This window comes from Vidua chalybeata, chromosome 15, assembly GCF_026979565.1.
Source record: "Vidua chalybeata isolate OUT-0048 chromosome 15, bVidCha1 merged haplotype, whole genome shotgun sequence".
Classification (NCBI taxonomy): Eukaryota; Metazoa; Chordata; class Aves; order Passeriformes; family Viduidae; genus Vidua; species Vidua chalybeata.
Genome location: NC_071544.1, coordinates 12753383 through 12777685, shown reverse-complemented (window position 1 = coordinate 12777685; position 24303 = coordinate 12753383). Strand labels below are relative to the sequence as shown.

General features: G+C 46.0%; 1 protein-coding gene across 2 annotated transcripts in view; it reads right to left on the bottom strand.

The window, feature by feature from the left end:
* GRIA1 (glutamate ionotropic receptor AMPA type subunit 1) overlaps positions 1–11558 on the bottom strand; it is a 119701-nt gene extending 108143 nt beyond the window's left edge. For both annotated transcript variants that reach the window (XM_053956464.1, XM_053956465.1), the window contains exons 1-2: positions 11406–11558; positions 9157–9294 (exon numbers count right to left, since the gene is read on the bottom strand). In XM_053956464.1, the coding sequence (XP_053812439.1) occupies positions 9157–9294; positions 11406–11487 (220 nt within the window). In that variant the 5' untranslated portion in view covers positions 11488–11558. The remainder of the gene's footprint in view (positions 1–9156; positions 9295–11405) is intronic.
* Positions 11559–24303: the final 12745 nt, after the last annotated feature.

Here is a 24303-nt window from a genome sequence, read left to right as displayed (position 1 = left end):
GAGCTGCTGCCTGAGATGCTGAGTGTTGGTACTTCCAATGCAGTGTGACTGCTGAGCCCCACTAAACTGTGGTGATGCTTGAATGAGAGTTTCCTCTTCCACAGAACAAGTTTGTACCCCAAAGCAGTGCTTGTTTCTCCAGAACCAGAAATGGTATGGGATTTCTGGGGAAGGGCTCATCTCTGAAGGCATGTGGTTGCTCTGAAAGCAGGGATGGAAATGCAGGAGCTGTCTCATGTCCCACCTGGGGGCTGCACAGTGAATTCTCTGCCCTCCAAGCATCAGCACATAGACATGGGCATGTCTGGGAACACAAAGCTGATTTTCCAGTCTGTGTGTGGCTGTGAGTGGGTGACCTCCTGCAGGCCCTGGGACTGCTCGGGGCTCTGTGGGTTCAGGAGAGGTGCTGGTATCTGCTCCCCCCGAGGTCTCTGCGAGTCTGGCACACGAGGCTGCTGAGGTGGAGGATGTTAGGATATAGATGACTCAATGTTAGAAATCTGCCTGACTTCATCCACACATTTCTTGCAGGTTCCCAAACAAATGATTACTCCTAACGCCTGCCAGCCAAGGCTAATCCAGGTCCCAAACTCCTGGGACCTGAGGAGATCTGTTCCCTGACAGTGGAGGAGAGGGTCCACTCCCTCACAGAGGCTCCACTCTCCCCACAGCCTCTGCCTTTGCTGTCCCCACAGGACAGGAGCACAGGGACTCCCAGATTGCCATCCCCACACCTTGAAGCTGCAGACAGTGGCTTTTGACACAGCCACAATGAGCTGAGCAGGAGACCCCAGAATGAAGGCAGGCTGGAAGACTGAATTAATTCTGATGAAATCCGTGAAATGCACTCAGATATGCCTTTTCTGGGGACAGGCTGGGGACAGCTGCTGTGCCTGCCTGTTTTTCTGGGACAGTGAGCTGGGAGCAGCCCTGCTGCTGGGGCTGCACAGCTCCCTGCCTCCTCCCCTGCAACAGCCCCGTCTCCTCACCCCTTCCCCCACTGCAGCCTGTGTGGTTTGGCTTTCTATTCCTTCCTTTGGTAGTTCATTAAAGACGTTAATCACCTTCTGCACAAAGACATTTCTCCTGAACTCCCTGCAGGCCAGGCCTCTTTCTCTGCTGGCTGCTCACTGTGCTAGTGGCTCAGACCTGCCCCCATTTCCCTGCTGACCTGGGTCCCTGCTAGGCACCAACGGGGTGGTCACACCCAAGCCTCCCCTGCCATGCATGCTGTGACAAGAGCCTCCTTTCCACCTCACCTTCACACCACTGTGGTCTACATCCCACCATTTGTCTCCCTTTTCCCTGGCCAAACACTCCCAACACATGACCATCGTATGTCACCTGCAGGAAGGTGGAGGACAGGAGGAACCTGAGCTGTGGTGCTGACCAAACAGGAAACACCATTAGCTCCAGTTCAGATTTGAGCAGAAGGAGGCAGAGCCCTCAGAAAGAAAAACCTTCCCTTGCTTAGCTAAAGGCTGTAAAGAGAGACAAGGGAAAATTCCACCTATTGCACGTCCACAGCCCCTCCAGAGCTGCTGCCTTGCCCCTTTCCCACGTCATGTCTCCTACTCCAAGGCTTCTTCACCCTCTGTGCTCTGTTGGACTTTGCTTGCCTGTGCTTTCCTCACAAGTTCCTGCTGGTAACTGTTTCTGCCGTTTACCTGCCAGAATAGCAGTGCTGCTCTCCTTCTATGGGATGGCACTGAATGGGATGTGGGTGCTGCGTGGAAGGAAAGCCAACAAGGCTCGGGGCGTTCAGGGGATGTTGGCAGGCCAGCAGGAGAAAAACCACGTCTGAATCTGTGGAATCACTGATGTCTTTTGCTTGTTGAAGCTCACTGCTAGCACAGATCAAAGCAAACTTTTTGGGAGGGCGGGGAGGTGAGAAATAGCCCTTGATTTCATGTGAGATTCTTCCACATTCTGCATCCAGATTACTAACAGAGGTTTCTGTATCTCTCCTCTGACCCTCCAGCCCTTAACCTTTCATCTCCCTCCCACTTCATCTCCATTAGCATAGTGGCAGGATCTCATTACAAAATCAAAGCCAAGACTCCTATAAGATACAGAGAAATGCAGACACATATGCCACATCCACACAAGAATCCTGCCATCAGTACAACTCAGTCTTAGACATCAGTTGTTTTCTTTTGCACTCCTCCACTCTGTCAAAAACAAATAAAATCAAGAAACGAAAAGACCCTCTTAAAGAAGCCAAGATATGGCAATTTTTAGCTGTCACTCACTTCTTCATTGCCTCTCACTGCTGCTTCCTCAAGGGGTCACTCAGTCTGGCAAAGCATAAGCACAATCTGAATTGCAACCCAGGGTGAGGATTGGCAGCATTTGGTTTGCAGGCAACAGGGAAAATAACTGATCTACACGAAAAAAGAATCAACATTTCAGGAGGTCTTTGTCTTTTTGAGTTGTTTTTTTCTGGGGGTGTTTTTTTTTTAAAGAGTGCCCCAGAGGAGACAAGTGGGTGGCTGCTAAAAGGGCAGTGTGAGAAAATCAGCTGGAGACTCGTTACTGTTTAAGCTAATGAGTGATCACTTTAGCCGGTGAGCAGGGAGCAGTTTCTGCTGGATACCACACTATTATTGCCCCAATAATTCACTACCATTTTGAAATATTTTTTGCTGGAATCATGGTGGATTGCGAATGGCTTGGTTTGGACCCCCTTCTGCACCTTGCCTGACTCCTGACTTCCTCAGGTGTTACCAAAGGATTTCATATGGAACCCTTCACTGGGGAAAACAGTGCCCTGTTTCATTTCTACACAACTAAAGTAAGAGACATAAAACCTCTCTTTAAAGGAATGCAGTTGAAATAAATGCATCTTTGTCTTCAGACTCGTGTTAATACCGCACCCCAGAGAATTTGGATCTTCAGAATATTAAAGTCTCCCTGACTTATTACTTCTTTAAGGAGCATGTTGGTTTTGTGCTTGCTCTGAGCTCCACGTGTTACTGAAGCTAACTGGGACCTTTTCCATTTCTGGTGGCAGAGAGCTGCTGCCTTTGGGGCCCTAACCCTATTAAAGGAAATGTAAATGTATATATCTAAAATTCCCACCAGTTTTGGAAATGAACAGCACACTTCCCCACACTGCAATCCTTGCAGTCACATGAAGATTTCCACTCTCACCTTGCTAATAATGCCAAAAAATAAAGCCTGTCTGTTTCTGGCCTAGTAGAATCCCTATCACATGAAAAGGCTTTATTTTTAGAGAAGAAAAGATAAGCTGTGAGTGGAAGCTGTGACTGTCACACAATGGACAGGTCTGGCCTGTGCTGCTCACTGCTTCTCAAATCCCTCCTCTGCCTACTGCAGAGCCCAAATTTTACTTCTTCACTCTCTTTTCTGCTTGTCACAAGTGCTGGGATCCTTTCCAGATGAGCAGATAGATTTGCAGGTGTGAAATTCCCCTTATTCCTCCCTCTGATTTTTCCTTATGGTGTCATATCTGCTTTTCTCCCCAGGCAACTCTCCCACCACCCAGGATAAAAAAATTAAATACACAAAAAATAGTCATGCAAAGAATGCATGTTCCCCTATGGCCTTTGAAGAGATGGACACACCAGACTGGGGGACACTTTTCCTGATGTGTGGTGCCAGACTCTCACAGGGCTGCCTCTGCCAAGAGACAAGGGGAGCCCCATCAGTGTTCCTGCTGGTGGAATTGGTCCACATTTACCCAAACCCCTCTGTACCCAGATCCCTGGAGGCAGACAGACAACCTGCCCTGTCCTAGCAGCCATAGCTGAGGAAATGGCTCAGCAATCATGTTCTAAATGCTTTTCCTTCTTGGGGAAATCTTATGGAACAAGCTCCTGCCTTCTTCAGTGGTGACTGTGACCACTGAGCACCCAACACCCATTCTGGAGGTCTTGCTGGGACACAGGGGGCTGGTGTCACCTCCAGGACCTGCTCCCTCCTGTTTGGCAGGATTTCGCCCATCAGCACACTCCAAGCTGCTGGCATCTCACTGAACAAACACACACTTGCTAGAAAGCTACAGCCCATCCCTGCCCAAAACTGAGCAACCTTAACCTCAGGTTGATCTAACGTGAATTGATGCTCCGTGATTCATCTGTCTGCATCACATCTTCTCCTGTTACATAATCCAAGGAGATGTATCTCCTTGTAGTACCTGTGTTGTATTAATCAGACTGCATCTGATCATTAAATCCATGTTTCTGTTGGCTTAACTCACATTAAATAGTCATAGCAAGCATCCTGAGCTCTGCAGGGAAAAAAAAATCCCAAAGCACTTACATGAGATTTCTGACACTGTAAAAATAAAAACAAATCTAGCAACACCACAACTATTACAGAGCTGGGCTTATCTAGACTGTGGAAGCTTGATTATAAAAATTGCATTCTAACTGATTACTGCTGGCATAATTGCAGCAACACCTTTACAAAAAATGGTGACCATCATATGTTTGTCAACAAAGAAGCTTCCTTTAAATTCAACACCCAATAATTGTTTAATTAAACCAAATTTAGTTCCTCATTTGAGAACATTCAAATGCTTGCCTATTTCTTCCAATCTCTGAGAGGTAATTTAGGAGATAAAAAGCAATTTCTATAAATACTCTATCTATATATGTAAGTATCCAAGGAAAAGAAGAAAAAGAAAGACTTCATTTCATAGCTGATCTGGATGTAAGCTTGCTGCTATTGATAAGAACATAAGCACAGAGTGAGTGATCACTACAAATCCCTCTCTAATTGGTGCTTGGAGGCCTTAATAAAATATGAACAGAATCCAAACTACATGTTCATTTTCTAATTTGCAGAACAGATTCAACTGTTGATATTCTAGCAGCACCCACAGCATATACTCAGTATGAGGACCCCACAATAACTCTATCTGTGCATATAGGGAAGGAGAGGGATAAATAATTCATTGCTTTTCAGCCTCTTTACAAGTTTTCTTGCAGCTGCAAAACCCTGTTGCTATCCTGTGCAGACCCCTGTGTTTCAGGTGTGCAGCTCCTGAGTGTCTCTTGCCAGCAGCCCAGCACCCAAGCACACAAAATCTGGTGGCTGCCTCAGTGAAGCTGCAGGGCTCAGTGACGAACAGGGGTTATTTTAGGCACTGGTCAACTCTGCAAAGTGGCCTGAGGTTTGCAGGGGCAGAATTACCAAGCTGGTGACTCACCTTGTGTGGCAGCTGCTGACCCAGGGCAGGCTGCTGCTGAGCCATCCTCTTCTCAGGACAGCCAGCGCAGCCTCCACGCCTGCCTGGTGCTGCCAGGCTCGCCTGGGGACCTCAGCCAAAGGCTGAAAGCAGGAATCTCTGCACCACAAATTAAATAAAGCTATGGAGCTGTGGTCATACTCCCTGAGGAGCCGGGCTCTGCACAGGGCGGGATGCGCATTGCACTGGCACGGTTGGAGGCTGAGATGAAGAATAGGAGAAAACTATTCCCAGCACAGGTTGACTCAAGAAAGAAATCTCTCATTCCTTTGCTGTCAACAGCACACAGTGCTCCCATCCACTGTGGACCTTCCAGGGACAGGAATTTGCAGATCTCTCTTAACCTGCAAAGCTTGTGTGCCCTCACATCTAGCACAGAGCATCCCCTTCCCACCCCACTCCATTCTGACCTGTAGCATCAACTCTCCTGTGCTGAGTCTGCCCTGAGAGCAGTCAGACACAGCAAAAAACAGCATGGTACGGTCTGCTAGACACTGTGTGGAGGGCATAATGCTCTTTTCCAAACATGGATGGAGACAGAACCTCTGAACATGTCTTTAAAGTGGACCAGAAGGGTTTTTGCTCTGCTATGTCACCAGGTAAACATTTTAACTACACCACATTTTACCCTTTATAGTCACCTGGCACTGCTGTGTAATTCTGCTGAAGGAAGGACTCTCAATTCATCCTCCTTCCCTAAACAATTTCCTTGGCCTTTGAAGAAACAGCACAAAATTGTAAAGCCTCCTAACCTTTAGTTAAGAACCCTCAGAGTGGCAGGTGTGTACTTTCATTCGGGTAAGCCCCATCAGGCACCCAGCTGCAACCACGGAGCGTGTTCATTACCAGCTATTCTGTGGGATGGAATGAATTCGGGAAGATATTTCAGTTATTGAAATGTGCTCGTGCCTCAGTGATGCAACAACATTAGCATCAACCCCACACATGAAACAGGAAGTCACCACACATATCCACAACCTCTTCTTGCTTCCTTAACGATTATGGTTTGCCTAAAATCATCATCTCCTGACGTGTTGCGCACAGGGACCACAGGACCCGCACTGAGGTTTTCACAATCACTGTGTAACGATAAAAAGTCCACATCTAAAACACCAGAAATGCGAAAGTTATTGCTGGGCTGTCACAGTGACAGCCCAGCGACTACAGCAGCCTCTGGGCATTCTCCAGATTTCCCCCTCGGATGGGTGCTATTGTCACCAAGCTATTGTCACCAATTCAGCGCGTCATTAACGGCGCTGTCACCCGGGCAGGAGCTCCCGGTGTCACTTCACCCACTGTCACACCACAGCTTGCTCATCCTCGCCAGCGAGCAGCTACGTGTCAGGCAGAGGTGAGCAGGGTCACAGCTGATGCCAAGGTACATTTTGCACACGATTTCCTCAGCCAGCTGCTGTCACTGTGCTACACTTCATCACCACCCCACGGGCCGCCCAACAAGGGTTTTGCTTCTGCTGTCACCACTGATTCTTAATATCTGCTCTGTATTTTGAATGATGCTGCTTCAGACACTTGCCAGAAGGACTACATTTAGCACACGAGGCTGGATCCCAGCACGAAGCAGGATTTGCAGTGGAGCTGGGACCTTGCTCAGATGTCCTGCTGGAGACCCAGACAGGTGAGGCATCAGGTCCACAGGGTCCAAACACCCTTAACTGTCATAGAAGCAGGCAATGCCAATGGCAAGGAAATGCTGTGTTCTCCATCTCCATGGGAACAAACCCTGGTACTTTTAACTAGTAGCACGGCCAGTCTTTCCTCAGAAGATAAAGATCACTGTGTGGGCAGGGTTTTTATTCTCTCCAAATAAACAGATCTTTCTGCTGATATCTAGTCTTGGCAGCCAGGCAAGGAATTAGCTGGAAGATGAAGAATGAGCTAATTCCTGACAAAAGTTTCGCTTCAGCTCTAGAGTACTAAAATCAGGTCTCCTAATGGCCTGTTTTCTTTAGGTTGGGGTTTTTTTTTTCACCCCTAGGGTGCATGGAATAACACCTTCTTTTGTGCTTACAAAACAAATGCTGCCTTCCATAGTCTGGAGGAACTTAGGAAGTTTTTAATTATAAGGAAAGCAAAACGAGGACAAGTGAAGTTGGACTGTGCAGAGTGCTCTGCTGGTCTGATCTAGGACAATGTGCCCTACATAGAGCTCAAATATAACATCCTTTGGGAGGCTGCCTTGCTTCCATTCAGCTTTTGTGAGACCACCCCTGCCCCTGCAGTACTAATGACAGATTTCTGAAGCATAACTGGTGTCATGGTCTTGCCATCAAAGCTGTAAACAAAACCATTAGTGGCAGGCATGGAGAGGGAGGGAAAGCCATGTGCAGATGGAGAATTTATCTGAGTGGTATTCTTGCAGTTTCTGCTTTCTTCCTGCTATCAGCTCTGAAATAGCTCATCCCCAGCCACAGTCAGCAACTCTACCCCAGGTGGGTGACGTTTTCCCTTGATAGATACAAGGTCTGGCTTTTTTCTTCTATTTGTCTGGTTTTCCTGCCAAGAAAGTGCCATTGGATAGAACTGAAATAGTTGCTCTTCCTTGATGGAAACCTTGTCGTTGGCAAATAGAGGGATATTAAAGAAAATAGAAAATCTTTAGATATGCTACTAGATACTGCAAAGAAAGCGTGGCCAAATTGTGACTTCTCTCTCCTATATCATACTGAGCAGGAAATTCCTGAAATCTTGTATTTGCAAACCCTCCAACAGAAAATATCACAACTTTTTTTTTTTTTTCTTTTTTTCCTCCAAAAAGCCTCATTAATTCTCCTCTTGGCTCTTTCTACCAGGAGATCCCGTCTGTGCATTTCTGAGCAGAGAGAACAGTTTGGGTTCACCTCTATCCCACACAACTAAACTGCAGGGGGGATGTTTCAGTGACTCAAGAGGACACTACAGATGCCAGCCAACAACATTCCAACAGGCTCTACGTAGGGAAGTCTTCCTCCAGCCTCTCCTGACAGCCCCCAAACACACACACGCAGGTTCAGAGAGTGTCAGTAGCAGTGTCTGACACCAGGTCAAACCAAAGAATTCTTTGTGCATCACACCCTGCTGGTGCGAGCCCCTCGCCCACAGCACTGCCCCCTGTGCTCCAAGGAAAGCAAAGGCTGCCACAGCAACCACAGGGCTGTGTTATGGGCATAGTTTTTATTTTGTTTCCTCCTCCTGGTCTTGTTTGTTGCTGCTAACGTTGGCTTTACCTAGCAAGGCAGGTTTTTTTTTTTTTTTTCCCAATAATATAATCTAATGAGAACAGTACAAGCAATGTGCTGTGTTTTAGCAGGGTGCAGATACAGCCTGAGATCAATTCTGTGGTGCAAACTCATTCTTTAATATCTGTTTTTAGAGCCAATGAATGAATTTCTTGAAACTAGAACTTTCTTACCTCTCTGTCATTATTAGGCATGCCCTTATTGTAGATTTAGACTCCATTTGCACCAAGCTGCTGGTTTGTGCTAGGTCTTTCTTAAATTACAAGGACAGATGGTTAAACTGGGGCTGAGGAAGAAGCTGTTCACACTAAACAGAGACTTCTGTGCACTCTGTGGGTGGAAAGGGGTGTCTTTGTTGTGCATCACAGCTATGGGAAATATGGGGGATGAAACCTCAAAGTAATGAGTTGGGTGGAGGTTAGAGAAATGAGGAAATTAAACGCTGGGGGGTTTATACCACTTTGGATGCAATGGAAGGTGAAGCACAAGACATGCTGGATAACTGCAGCACTGCCTCACCCCTATTCCTTATTACAAACCAAAATGACCCAGAAAACCTTTGTATGTTTGGGGTTTTCTTGCCTGGACCCTAAAGGTGAGCTGCACATTTGGTGCAAGATGTCCCATGTTTCAGACAGCAAACAAACCCAAGTCAGGAATAAAGAAGCCAAAGTAAGGCAGAGCACAGTGAATGCTGGTACTTACAGGTGTATGTCATTTCAAAGCTGTCACTGATGTTCACAATGTCGATCTGGGGAAGGAGCTTAGGGGGTTCTGTGAGCTGAGACAACGCAAACCTAAAAGCCGCATGTTCCTGGGACTGTTGATTAGGAAATAACCCCCCTGAGGAGAAAAACAGAACAATAAGAAGAAAGGTCTTAAGAACACTCATATTAGAAACATCATCAGTCCAAAATATTCCTGAGAGCAGAGCCTACAGCTCTGCAGCCTGGGGGGTGCCTCTAAGCTCAGAAATCCTCCAGAACACAAGAGCCAAGGGTTCCGTGCCCACTGCGGACAGGTTGGGGGCAGAAAACCTTTCCAACATGTCTGTTATGTAACCCTGGATCACTTACAGGAGCCCTGATGCATCCCCAGGCCAAGCAGCTGCAGGATAGGGATAATCCATGGGGTGCAACTCAATCTCCTCACCCCCATAACTTCAAGCACGAGGAATGGGAATTCTGTCAATATCACCTCAGTAAAGGAAGAACGAGATTCTTCCTTCCTCCCCTGCTCGGAATGAGGCTCAGTTGAAGCCCTGCTGAGGAGGAGAGCTTTGCTACAGGAGGGTGGCAGGGGTCCCCCACACCGTGGGACTCTGGGGTACAGGGCAGCTTGGCTGAGCCTGGCCCAGCAGGGGACAGTGCTGTGACAGCCAGAGTGACGTGGCACTGTGACCAAACAACTGCTGCTGCTGGAGGTTTGTGGCACAGAAAACCCCTGAATTTAACAGGTGACACTGGCCAAACTCAAACTGGGCAGGAAACTTAAAGCTTGACCCTCAAAGGAATCAATCTATACAGAAGTACAGATAAACCCAGAACCACAGAATGATACAAACAGGGCAGGAACTGGGACCGGGCTGGACCTAAGCTCAGAGCCTCTCTTTCCCCATGGATCTGGAACAAAGTGCAGCAATAACCCAGCCCTAGGAAAAGTTTCCTGCTGCTCCCCCAGCAGGAACCTTGGCTCGCAGCAGATCCCTTCACAGCCTCCAGAAAGATGCTATTAAATTCAGCCTGTCTTGTAATCTATATGCATTTAAAGAAAGCTCTGCTATTGGCATTTCAGGAGGAGGGAAACAAAGCACTTAGCAACAAGGGAGAATTAAAATAAAGCTGCAGAAAGTATCAATGCCCAAGACGACTTGAGGAAGAAACAAATAGGCAAGGACCTGCCACCAACGTCACTTTGCACATCTTTAGTAGAGGGGGCATCTCCTTGTGTGAAAAGGGCTATTTGTGCACCAATATTCCCCCACCTCCCCCGTTCCTCCCACCCCACAGCCTAATCACGGATATTGGAGGAATCAGATGCTCGTAGCCAAGTTGCGTTTGTTGAAAAGCAAAAAATCTGGAATCTTGCACAAATTTGGGGTAAAGGGAAGACAGGAAGGGAGATAGACAAGGATGCAGCATCAACAGCAATAAAAGCACTGATTGTGCAGCTGGACTCAGGCAGGAGTTGCCTGAACTTGGTGGATTAGCAATTGATTGGCATTGTAAAGAGAAGGGAGGCGGGAAAGAAAACCGTCATGCAAGGGAAGGGAATCTTGGGCTAGGTTACAAACGATCACCAATAAAGATCAATGGGAGAGTAACAACGCGGGGAGGGAGGGAGAAGAGCACTGAGAAGTTACAGGAAGGGAGGAGGGAATCAAACAGGCACTGCTGGTGTGCAGGGGAAGCAAGTGGCATGAAATGGAAAGAGATTTCAATGCAAGATCTTCTTCCAATAGCTTTGCCCTTATTCTTTAGCAATAACAACAAGAGAGCGTCTGTTTGTTACCTCCCGTCCCAATTACCTACAGATGAGAGCATCCTCACAAAAATGTATCATGCAACCACCAATTTTGCAAATGCAGCAACACACAATGGCAGCCCAGGCATTCCTCAGGGCAAGAAACAGATATTTTTTCAATACTTCCTCCATTTCGGAGGCACTTTTCTCCCTCCGTGTTGGTGTGTGTGTGTGTGTGTGTGTGTGTGTGTGTGTGTGCAGGCATTTATTCCAAATCTACCCCTCCCCCAAAGCCAAATTGATCCACCTCTGCTCCGGCAAAGCTGGTACCAACGCACACATCCAGCCCTCGCAGTTCAGCCCCTGGCTCTCTCTCGCACACATACACACACATTGTGCCTTTGCAAGCACACGACCGGGTCAGTTTTCCCCCACCACCCCCACTCCACCCCTACCCACTCAGGGACCATCATCCCCAGCCCCGCACTCACCTATCTGGATATTGTTGGGGAAATTGGCCCCTAACACCGCCCCTAGAAAACTGGTGCAGAAGAAGGCAAAAATGTGCTGCATATTCCCTTTTGCATTGGCGAAAAAGAAGCCCAGTTCCAAGCATAGATTTGATTTTTCCCCCGCTCTGCTCTCTTTAGCTGCCTCTCTCGCCTCCCCTCCGCTGCGCCTTCGGGATGCGCGTCTCCCCCGCTCCGGATCCAGCGCTGAGACTGCCGCTGAGCAGCGCCTGGCAGCAGGATTAACTGAGCCCCGAGAGAAAGAAAGAGAGCCCGCTCCTCATCCACATCCCTCCCCCGCCACACACAACGCACACGCACACGCACACGCCAGGCGCTTCCACCCAGCTCCTGCCCCTGCTCCCAGCTGGAGCTCAACAGCTGGGAACCGCATCCCCCCGACCCCCTCTAACCCCGGGGGTCCTGCCTCGGGTCTCTAAGGGCAATCTCCACCTACCCCTAAATACCAGATTTCCCCCTCAACTTCTCTTGGCAGGAGCTCAAAGGAACCTGTGAATCAGTAGGTGGCAAACAAACTCCTCTAGAGAAAGAGCTGAGGCTCATCTGCCTGGGATCCATCGCTCCCCAAGCTGGGCTCTCTCCCCTGGGTCCAGGAGTTGAACCGATCACTCTCCGGAGCCTGGCTCATTAGGATAACAAAGAGGGTCCTGCAAATGTGCCTTGGAAGGGAGGATTTCAGAGCAACAAACGAGAGATCCTGAAGGATTAAAAAAAGGAAACCCTCCCCATCACCTTTCTCATTGATTTTTCCTGCCTGCTGTTAATGGATGAGGCTTTTCACCACTGCACTTGATGTGGAATGATCTGAACTCACCAGCACCATCAGACAGGGTAGGCTTCTGAAATTAGGGGGCTATCATAGCCTGGACCATTTCAGAAGCTGTTTCATGGCAGTTCTGGTGAAGCTGGAGCTTATTTGACCATGGACAGCTTTGCTCAAAAACAAAAAGAAGAGAAAAATAAAGGTAGAACCAATAAAACCCAGCTCCTAGGTACAACTTGGGATTTGGAAATATTTGAGGAAGAATTGTGTGAACACAGAGCCATAGTCACCTCAGAAAGGAGAGAAAATTCACCCATTCCCCCTTGAAGTCCCAAACCAAACCAAACCAAACCAAACCAAACGCCATTCATGCCAGAAGCTGAAATCCCATGTCCAGGCCCAGATATTCTGCCCTTGATGTTTCCAGCCTTGATACACACCAGGGGTCCATAGCAGAGAGGAAATAGAGCGAAAAAAAAAGGGATGTTTGGGGCAGAATTAGAAAATACTCAGATGCCCCGTGTCCTGGTTGGGTGTAGGGTTCCTTTCCCTGGTGCCCTCTTCCCATCTCCAAATGTGTGTGGTTAAACTGGAAGAACACCAAAGAGTGGTGACCAACGTTTAAAGGTCAAGATTTGCCCCTGCATAATGACCAGTTGGATAGAGGAGCACACTGCAGAGTGGGATAACTGAAATAGGACGTGACCAAGCCTGCAAAATCTGCAGCAGCACAGAAATGCTCCCTGTTGGCCACAGCTCCCAGGTGTGACATAACTTTATGGTGCAGGGATAACACTACTCTTTATATCCTCACTCTTTTGTTTAATCTCTGCAAATAAAGAGTTTAGGATCTTTAATATCTTCCTAGACAGTTTTATGGATTTCACTGTGACTTCTAGAGTGACAAAATGCTGAAACACCCACATAAATGCCAGAGTCGGTGTGGGGTCTCAGAACTGCACTCTTACAGCTTTGCACCAGAGAGGAGTTGCACTGACTCCTGGAACTTGGTGGCCTCTTACAGGACAGAACACAGAGTTACACGTCAAAAAACAGAGCCCAGAAGGTTTGCATTTTCCTCGTGGTGAGCAATGAAACATCCTTCTAGGATGGATTCCTTTTTGCCCCAAAACACCCTTTCCCTGGTGGCCAGGCAATGACTCTTGGTGCCAGGTTCACTAGAGAAGAAATTCAGGCACTCAGGAACCAGATAAAGGTGGTGAAAGGATGCCCTGACCCTGTCTCACTGCCTGGGTGACCTTCAGCCCACAGTCACATTCAAGGGCAAAAAAATCCCCATCTGCTGTTGATAGGAACACCTTCACTAGACTTCCCTCCCTGTATAATTTAAGCAATTTTGATTTGAGGCTAAAATAATCTGCTGATAGGTTTTATGGGATCTTGCTTTCCATCCAGAATTTAATAGAAACAGCTGCATTTATAATCTGAAGAGAGTCACTGAAGGATAACCAATGCAACAGAAAGATGCCAGCACGTTTTGCAGACTCCCAAACAGGCTATCTGATAACAATAATAGTAGCCATAACAATAAAATATTATAATAGCTTGCAGAAAGCTTGCACAGTTGCATTAATTAATAATGCTGCTTTTGTCTATAAACCTCTCAAAATGCAGGTGGCTTAACAAGGGGAACCTCACCACAGTGTAACAAGATAAGTAGTAATAAGATCATTATTTTAAGAAGGTATTCATTTCCGTTTTCCCTACAGATAACAACATTTTATTCGGGGTTTGTTAGCATAAGGATGTTCAGAATTAACTCTAGGTGCTCTGAAGGTTCTTTAAGTCAATAGAAAAGCAGTATAATGTCTGAACTTCTGGCTAAAAAACAAACTGAGTCTTGGGAAATAGATGAAGCTCTTCAACTTCACAAGAGCAGTCACAACAGAAACACAGATCAGTCCACCAATCTTTTGAAAAAACACAAACGAATCATCTTGATTCCTGTAAACAACTGAAGGAGCTTTTTCTCCTTTCAGATTTCAGAAAACAATGAAAATCATGCAATACAGAATACCATCTTAATCAGGAGCAACTGAAAATATCAGGAATGGAGTTTTGTAAGAGCTGTATTTTGTCTCAGAGGGTCTTAAGACATATATGGGACAGGCAGGTATCTGGTGGTCAACAGGGAACATCCAACATGGTGGGATTTTGTGGGATTAATTAATGCAAATTTCAAAAAATTAGGCAAATACCAGTAATAATAATAAAAATAATTTAAAAAAAGCTTGTCAAATTTAAGAAATGTTAAAAAGGCATTTTGAAAGAGTGTAGCTGGTTCACTTCAGGTCTTTTACAGACATGAGAATAAGAAAATGGCAATGCCAGAGCTGCTCTTCCCTTCGTGTTCTGCCTGCAGCTGACCTTGCTGTACTGGGCAAGAACCTTTGTTCTCACCCATTTCTGCTCCAAGGTTTGGCTTGGAGCAAGAGAGTTTTGGCTCTGAGAAGGATGTCTGCTGCCCTGCTCTTTGCTCTGCTGTGCGTGGTGTGCAGTTGTCCACCCCAGCAGTGTGCTTTGCCCTTGCTATCAGAGCTTTTGTTTCCAGGATGGGAAATCAGTGCTTGTTGCAGCAGATATATCTCTGTACCAGAAGCCTTGAAAAAAACAAAGGACTCATTCACATGCAGAAGCCTTCAGCCTTGAAAAATGAGGAAATGAACAGAACTCGGCATCCGTCCGACCTCCCAGCAGAATTATTTCCCCCTGTGCCCACTGTGTTTTACATGATACTCCTGGAAGTCTTTAAAGAGGCTATTGAAACAACGATTTCCAAAATTCCTTTTATTTCCTAGCTGGACAATCTCTATAGGAGGCTTTTTATAAAGAGCAAAAATGTAATTATAGTGATTAATTTAAATAAAATCCAAACAATGCAGATTCTTATATGGTTTTTGCAGAGCCTTGGCATAAATGAATGCTGATGGAGTGACAACGCATTTCTCTGCTTCCCTTGGTCACCTCAATTTTGTTATTTTGGATAATGTACCACTCAAGGAATGATTGTAGCACAGGCTCTCAGAGGAAAGACTCCAGAATTTGAACATCAGGCATTTGCTTCAATCCCTAAATCTGGAAGGTATTATTTACACTGAAAACCAGCATTTACAAACTCTTCACCCAATAATTTTTGGTAGAATCTCCTTGACAAAAACAGCCTCAGCAATGTTTGGTATCAGGTAGAAAAATTTTCCCTCATGCTCAATGATTTAGGTCTGAAGTGTCCACAGACCCTCTCTCCTTTACACAGCAGCTGGAGCTGTCAAATGAAAAACTTTTACACCACAGAAGCAACTCAGAGAAGTTAAGGGAAATATGAGCTTTTCTAGTGTGTACTAAAATGGGAAGATATGGGACAAGAGCAACTCTTGAGATGGTGACAGCTCCAAGCAGGTCCTGACTGATGCCACACATGTGGGGGATGATGTTTTAAGGTCAGATATTGTTTATTAATTTACTGATTCCTCCTGATAGAGGAATCCTGATGTGAACTGGGGAAAGTCAGCTTTTCCCACAAACTGTACATAAATGTGCTTCTGTTGTCATGATGATTGGCCTATTACCATATTTATAAGAAATTCTTGCTCGCTCTGGGATAATTAAGTAAGTAAATGGACTGGAAGATAAACCTGTCAATCACAGTGGCACTGCAAGCACTGTGCACCCTTCAGCTGGAAATTCATGAGCAGCAGCTGGCAAAGGGAGCTGTGCCTTGGCTGGGAGAAACCCTGGGCTAGTTCAGTCTGGGGAGGGCTGGGGGCTCCAGGGCCACCCAACACTGCTGGATGGGGGGTCTTTGACACAACAGGGCAGGTGCTGTCTTGGAGGCAATGGAATAATCTTGGAGGTAATGGAATAATCTGTAGATTCTGTCCAAGCTGAATATGCTAAAAATTCAGATCTGCAACTTTGTTTTCTGAAGTTGTTTGTCCCACCATCCAGCTGACCTGTTGAGGGTGGGTTTGTGCCCAACAAATGGAGCTGCAGTGCTCAAGCAGGGGCTGTTCTGATAGACAGTGATGCAACCAGTCCTGCACGAGTAAATATCTCCACAAGCACTCATGAAAACACCTCAAATCTCTCTGTGACAAATCCCAGCTGACCCCTTTACTGACTCCCCGGAAAGGAAACTTTTCCATCTGCAACCCCAAACCCACTCTCTTCCTCGTACATGAAGGCTGCTAGCACACTTTTTTTTTTTCCCTTCCTGGTGAATGGTTGATTTATAACTACTTATAGAATCTCTCTGTGCCCTAGTCTCCGTTTACACTCTTTGCTGAGTCATAAACATAAATCAGAGATGTGGGTGGATCCCTGTTTGTTATTAAAGCACCTTATGTTTCTCTAATCCTCGCCAGAGGAAGCAGAAATTACTGGTAATACATTAAAGTTACAGTAGGTTTTTTGGAGAATATAATATCCCCCCCAGATTATTGCCACAGATTGGCTGTCATGTTATTTTCTCATTGATTGGAAGGACAAATAAATTACAAGTATTTAAAAAAAATGTTGAAAATATATGCTAGGAGATTATTTACTGTGAAAAGGCAGACACAGGGGATGCGATCTCAATCAGAGATTCAGATTAGCAATAATTCAGTCAAATGTTCATATACACGGTAAAGTTTTCTTTCACTGAAAGTTCCCAAAACATTGCGAATGCTCCAGATGAAGTCAAATAATGATAGAGGTGATTATACAGTTTAATATTGATGTACAAATCAACACTCATTTTTAATCCCTGGCATCAAACCCAAGATGTGCAGAAAACAAATGTGAAATGAGGAAGAGAAAAGGATGCTGATTTAGGAAATTTAAAAAAAACAAACCAACAAAAAACCAACAATCTAAAAAGCAGCAGCAGCAATTGCCACAATTCAAACAGCCATACAAAGACTCCACCATTGCCATCTGGCTCCACAGCTCTCAGGCTGCTTTGCTAACATACAAGATAAACAAACATGTGGGCTGAGCTTTAGGGTGGCTGATCCTGGCCTTTCCAATAGTCAAAGGACCCAAAGTTTTGAACTGGAGTGCCTGAGTCAAGAAAAGAAGCATCAATTTCCAGTCCTTGCATCACATCCTACCGGAGCAGGCTGCCAGCTACCAGCTGGGAAGGGGGAAGTCTGTGCACAAAGGAGAAAACTTAAAAAATCACCAGAATTATCAGTGTCATTCTGTCATGAATTTCTGCAATCAATACAGATATTCATGTCACTTCTCTTCATTCTTTAATTTCTACCCATTCTCTATCTCACTGGGAAATGAGAATTTCAATGTTGGATCAAATCACACAAAATCCCACCCTGAGTGTCTCAGCCTTGCACACAGCTTGGTCTGCAGCACATTTGCAGTTTGTATATATTAAATGGGTTGGATTTCACAAGGACAGGTAACTGATTGGAAACAGACACCACTGAAAAGTCTAGAGAGCTTTGCATATGTGGACCCTGCACAAATAGTCTGAACTCCTTCAAAATACTGTCAGAAGAAAAACCTCATTGCAATACAAAATACCATTATGTAATTTTATGTGAAAAGTTGTCTAAATTCAAAATGTTACTGCAGGGGAAAGGGGATACTGGGCAGCAGCTGTAGGTCCCCACAGTGCAATGGGCTGGTGCAGGGGCACTGCCTTTTGCACACACTCACCAGCAAGGTCTCCAGCTCAGCCATCACTGTTAAGCTGCTCTGTTTGGACAAAGAGCTGTAAAGCTTAGTAGATGCATGAGGATCTGTAGGTTATCTATAATTTCTCCTCTTCATCCTTTAGACACCACAGGAATGGCAGAGAGCTAAGGATATAATCTGAAAAGAATGTAATTTTTGAAAAATCATCCCATTTTCCAAGCTGGAAGAGAGAAATAAAGGATGCAGGCCCTGTTATACCAGGTGTTTCTGGAGGTGTCCTGTGTTGGGGACTTTCTGTACTCATCAAGGCTTTTGCCTGAGATTCTCTGTACATCACAGGCACAGATCAGTGCTGTGTTACAAACAAAAGGCCAGACTCCCTTTGTACTCCCAACAACTGATCAAGACAGAAAGGACAGCACACAAATACCCTGTCACCTGGCACACCACAAAGTTTGCAACCCATTGTAGCAACACCTACATTTAGAGCGAGTGAGAATCAGAAGAGAGCAGATCATTAGTGAGAAAGGAAAAGAACAGAGCTGAGGAGCTTCAGTCACCAAAAAAAAAAAAAAAAAAAAAAGAGAACAAAGAAGATTTTCTTTTCAGGAATATAAAGATACAGTAATTGCTTCAGAAGTCTTATACATTTATGTGCATTTGCTTTGGATGCAGTCTAGGACTATTGGGCAACTGCACTGAGTCATGTTACTCAAGAAACCTGAGCTCCTGTTAAGCTCTGCAGAAGCAGCAAAATCAACTTACAGCATCCTTCACCTTGCCCACAGAAAGCTTCAATCATCCTAATCAGCCATTAATGGCCAGTGATGGAAGAAAAAGAACATTTATCCCATCTGAGAGACTGGCAGGGGAATCAATTTGCCAGAGCTCACAGAACCCACGAGAGGGCCGGGACTGAAGCACGCTGTGCAGCTCTGCCACAGGAACTACAGGAAAGTCCCCAAGCATGAAAACCTCATGTACTTGTCCCCTGCCCACATCTCCTAGGAAAGCCCCCAAGAGCTATTGCCATCTGTAGCAGCATGATGACAAGTGGTACACTGCCTAAAACGACACAGGGAACCACAGACACTTGGAAGTGATTCAGGTGAACATGGTGCTGCTTTGTGAAACGAATAATATGCCAGTGATAGATTTGTGAGGCTCACTGCTAGCAAAGCTCTGCCTTCTTCTGGACACTGTGCAAACAGCCCTCGTGAGGGAAAGGAAGGTTTCAATCTGCTTGGAGCTCACTCTAATTCCAAGGCTGAGGGTAAAAAGAGAGACAATGTGGAATGCAAAGACCTGGTGACCTAATTCATTAATTACAGGCTGCTTTTAGCTATTTGATTTTTTGCTATGTGCATCTCATGGGCTCTTCCTACATACATCTCTCTTTTCCTCCTTCCTGCCAAGAAAGAGAAGCTATTTAGACTTCCTATCTAGTGTGATGATATCATATTTATTTATAAATGTTCATCCTTGAAATAAAAGGATGGGGATGATGGTGAGTGCAATGCATTTGAATTCCTGGCTCAGGGTTTGTGCTGCATCCTCAGGAGTTTAGCTGGCCCTCGCTTCCATGTCCTTCAGATGGTGAGCCACAGGTGCTGGGAGAGCCATCCCTCGCTGGCTGCATCCACAAAGCCATCCTGCCTCCTCCAGCTTCTGCAATGGAGTGTTTTCCCCCCAGAGTTGTGATTATGAAATGTCACCGTGGAAACAGTTGGAATATAATATGTGCTTGCTTGCTTTCCCCCACCCTCCCTCCCCTCCCACCAACCTCCTCACTTTCTGAAGTTATGTTTGCTGTGCAAGAAAAACCCTTCTTGTTCCCCTCCTCCCCCCCTAAACCTGCAAAGGGGAGTGTGTGCACCTCAGAGTCGCCCCCCAAAAATATCCCTATTCATGAACAGCTCCTTGGTACCTTGCAGCAAGGCAAAACCTACCAAACTCTACTGGCTGCTCCTGCATCTACCAGGACTGTCTGCCTTCCTCTGTCGAATTATGACTTCTGTAAAATGGCATTATGAAGAGGTTTTGAGCCAGTAGGATCCTGGTCTGCTGTTGCTATAACTGCCACTGCAAGACAGCCTCTACAGCAAAGCATAATTCCCCATCACACACCTCTGCTGTCCCCTCTGCTCTGCTGTCCTGTTCCCATTAGTGCTATAATGAGCATACAACACACACACACACATCTTGGCTCTCTTTCTTGTGTCCCACCACCTAGAGGCAAGTCTTTAGATTATGAGTTCTTTGTGCTCTGCCTATGTTAATAAAGCACGTTTTTCCCCTAATCATGATTTCTTCCACGATTCTCATCAGCATCACAAAAGGTCAGAGCTGTCCACCCGGGAGTGGAAAGGTCAGTTCACTTTGGATCTGACACGTGGTATCTCGTAGCTCCTGGAATATAATCAGCTCTCTTCATATTTATTTTGTGTGACTGCAGCACTATAAAAGAGCGGGGGCTGTTCCAGAGAAATCTTCAGTCTCTTGTCAGGAATGTGCAAGCAACCCCAAGGGAAAATATGAGCTCAAGAGAGCGGTACTGAACAGACCTCTCTCCCTGGCAGAGAATGCTGGTTTGGTTCTCAGAAATCACATCAGGGATTTAGACACCCATTGGTATTTGTTAGTTTTTATTTTGATGCCCACTGGTATTTGTTAATTTTAATTAATGGGAATTGCACATAAAAAATCCCCCAGGCAGTTTTGATAATTTCAGGCAACAGGGCTCTGAGGACTGCAGAGATGGACTCACTTGGAAGGAACCTGTCCCATGCACCAGTTATGAAAATGCTCCAAAGACACTCTCCACAGTCAGGTGTATGTTTACAACAAGACAGCGGGGGGAAATCCATAATTTTTCTAATTCAGGAGAAGCTTTGAGCTTCCACTGTGGTATTCATGCACATATGGTTTCCCCAGGAGCTTCACAGCCATGCTTGCACTGGCAGCCAGGTGACACTGTCAGGGGTGGGAAGGGGACATAAAAAGTGGCTTCTGCCCTGGAGAGATGGGAAGCCAGGCAGGAGCTCCCCTTGCTGCTGGCTGGGCTGGCCCTGAAGGATGGCAAGGAACATGCCTTGGTGGCTTCACCAGCTGGAGTTCATGACCTTGTTACCTCCTACAGGGCCCTTCAGGTAACTGTACAAGATTCCTGTTGGCAGTGGCAGACCCAAGAGTCCTCCGAGGCACAACTTCTATTTTTCCCACTATGGCAGCTGACTTGTCAGCAGCATGGAGATGGGGATGCACCCTGTGAACACAAAGCAGGTGTTTCCTGGTCCTCCTGCAAGCCACAGCCTTCCCATGAAATGGATTGCAGTCACTGCTGTCCCCAGTACTGTCTCAGCAGCAGCCCCAGCATTGCACAGAGCAATGCAAGCTGGTCTGACAACCCTTAACCATAAGATTAGCTTAAGGAAAAGAAAAAAAAAAAAAGAAAAGAAAAGAAAAAAAAAAAAAGTAGGTCTTTTGGGTGGTCTATACCTGACTCTGCAAACTGCACACATTTCTTCCGCTGCTTTGTTCCTTTAAGGATGATCCAGGAGCAGGCAAAGGAAATCCCTGAGACGAGCTAATGGACACCCCTCCTACGCTGGCCTCCAAATCAGCAATTCAAATTGGCAGCGTCTCTCATCAGCATTGTTAATTCTGCACCTCCCGTAACTCCCAGGCTCACCAGGTGGAGAAGAATCACACAGGCTCTCGATTTAAATACTGCTTCTATTTCTGACGTGCCTTCAATTACCTGCCAAAGTAGCCGGATCTCTCACACCCCCTCGCCCTCCCCACTGATCTCTGTGCTGACACCAGCCCTCTGCAGCACAACACCTTTCACCCAACACCTTTCACCAAGGCAGCTCCAGGAGACGAGCACCTGGCCCAAAATCCAGCTGTGCTCAAAGCCTCAGCAGCAGCAGGGATGGAAATGAAACCCCCACATCCAAGGCCAAATGCCAACCTGCTGCCACCACAAGGGCACCGTGCAGGTGGAGAAAACCACTCCAGTCCTTCCTCTTGGCTCTTCTGAGCCCGGGGCTGCAGCTGCCATGGGAAGAGCCAGAGTGCAAGGGTTCCCCGGCAGTGAATAGTGCTCACCCTCTCACCTGCTGCTACAGAGTCCCTGAAAGTTACCCAGCAGCACAAAGCCATTTCCCTACAAAACATTTTTCATGTGCCCAGCGCCTCTTTTGGAGAGAAATTCAGGAGATCTGCTATTTTAACCCTGATTAGATTCAGATTTTTCCTTTAACCGACTGTGATGTTATGCTGTTCCCCCTTTCCAGACCATTCTCATGCAGTATCAAAGCAGAGTAGGTGATGAGGGAATCTGGCCCATTCATACCTGGGCACCAGTTAATTATCAGGCATTCAGACAAGCCTGTAACCTTAGGCAAGGTGAGGTAGGAGTGGGAGGCTCAGCTATGGCACTGCTGCCATCTCCTGATTTTACACTCATACCTAAACCTGTCCATCAAAACAGGGCACCCCACTTGCTCCCCTCCACTTCCACCCACAGTTTTCCTACTTCAAGAGGTGAGTCAAGATACGGTATCAGTGTGTATTCACTGGCTAACCTCACTGACTTCATCTTCCAGAAAATACTCTTTTGTATGTTGTTTTCCCCTGTTAATTTATGATTCCCCCCCTCAGAGTATGAACAGGAACATGTTGCAAAGCACAGAGAGTCCTGGGTTTGGTACAGACATCTGCATCCAAACAACTTGACAGTCCACAGTAAAAGGAGAGAAAGCACTTCAGACAGTCATTTGCAAAAGGCCATGTACCAGCTTAGTGTGGAAAGGCACAAATCTGCTTGTCTCCAACCTACAATGCTGTCTTTTGCTCATAAGGGTCCTTTAAAACCACTTCAGGATACAATAAACAAACAAAAAGTGTAATATCTTATGAGTCTCCATTTGCACTATGAGTGAGGGTAAAGTGCTGCAAGACCTAGGACATAGCTTTTGATATAGTTGGTAAAAGAATAAGGATGCTTTTGACAGAAAATTACAACCTTTCACTGAAAAATCCTCTCAGAAAATTGGTGTTTTCTGCCTGTCTGCATTTCACAGAAATTAATTTTTTTCCTAGTGTTTCCTTTTCTATAAGAAAGGTTTGGAAATCCGAAAATCCCCTGGCAAAAAATCTTAAAAAAAGAAGGGTAGGGAGGGGTTCAGACAAAAATATTTCATTTGCCATTTTTGAGTGAAAAGCGAACAGCTTCTGCAGCACGTCTACCACATGATCTTGCAGGCAGATTTGAGGTTCTTCATGAGAAGCACAAACAAAACTGACATTATGGAGATCAGCATCAGTGTTTTCCCCTTCATGAGGCTTTGCTTAGTGCAATGTTGTGGATTACAGCTTAAAAATGAAGTCTATGCTGAAAAAAAAAAGAAGCTCTTGGTCCCAAAATCCACAGGAACAAGGCTTTTAATCAAACCACAAAGGGAAAGAGTGGTTTAGGCAGAAATGTGCAAGGCTAGATACACTTAGGGAGTGGGCATTACCTTGAAGGCATTTATAAGAGTGTGATCGCAGCATTCCCATCCCTCCTCCTGTGACTGAAATCCATCCCAAGGAATTCCCACTCTGTGGTGAGCTGGGTGGTCAGGCTGCTCCCCACCAGCCCCACCACACACAGAGCACAGCAGCCTTTGTGGGGTGCAAGAAGCAGCATCCAAGTAGTCCTGTAACCATGACAACGTTCAGAATCAAAAATACACACATTTCAACTCCTTGTAGTAAAAAGGAAATATCAATAAAGGATGGAAGCCACTTTCTGCACATTTCTGTGTTCCTCACAAGAAAGTCTTTGGGAATATCCTGGCTCTTTGGTATATGAAAATAAAGAAGGCAGAGTCCACATCCAGTAGTGACTGCTTCAGGGTTGGTTATTCCTCTTCTCTTTTTCCTAGTTTAAATAAGGTATCTGAATTTCTTTAGCTCCTTTGCATTTTAACATTCATCTTAAAGCCTCAGATAGAAAAAGAAAAGTGGAAAAAACAACCTTTCTTTGCATCCCCTGCTTCCTGCTAAAGTGAAACACTCTGTGTGAGGAGTGACAGTCATTTTCCTGAGCACACAATGCCTGTGATTTGAATGTCAGCCCTGCAAGCATGATTCCATGTGGGGATTCACTTTTTACATTCCCCAGCTGCAAAAGAAGTTGCACAGTTCCATCGGTTTGCCATGCTGATGCTAATAAACCCCTCCAAGTCACTATGGCAACGAGGCTAATTAGAAATGGGCTAATGTTGGGGTTGATCCGTTCAAATTTCCCTAGTCTAGGCTGCAATGAGATGGTTAAAGGGTTAAAGGACTTGGAACTTCCAGCTTTAGGGAAAATAGGACGGAGAAGGGTGAGCTCCTTGCTAAATAGGACCTGAATCTTTGAGCATTTACACCACACGTGCTGGCATGGAC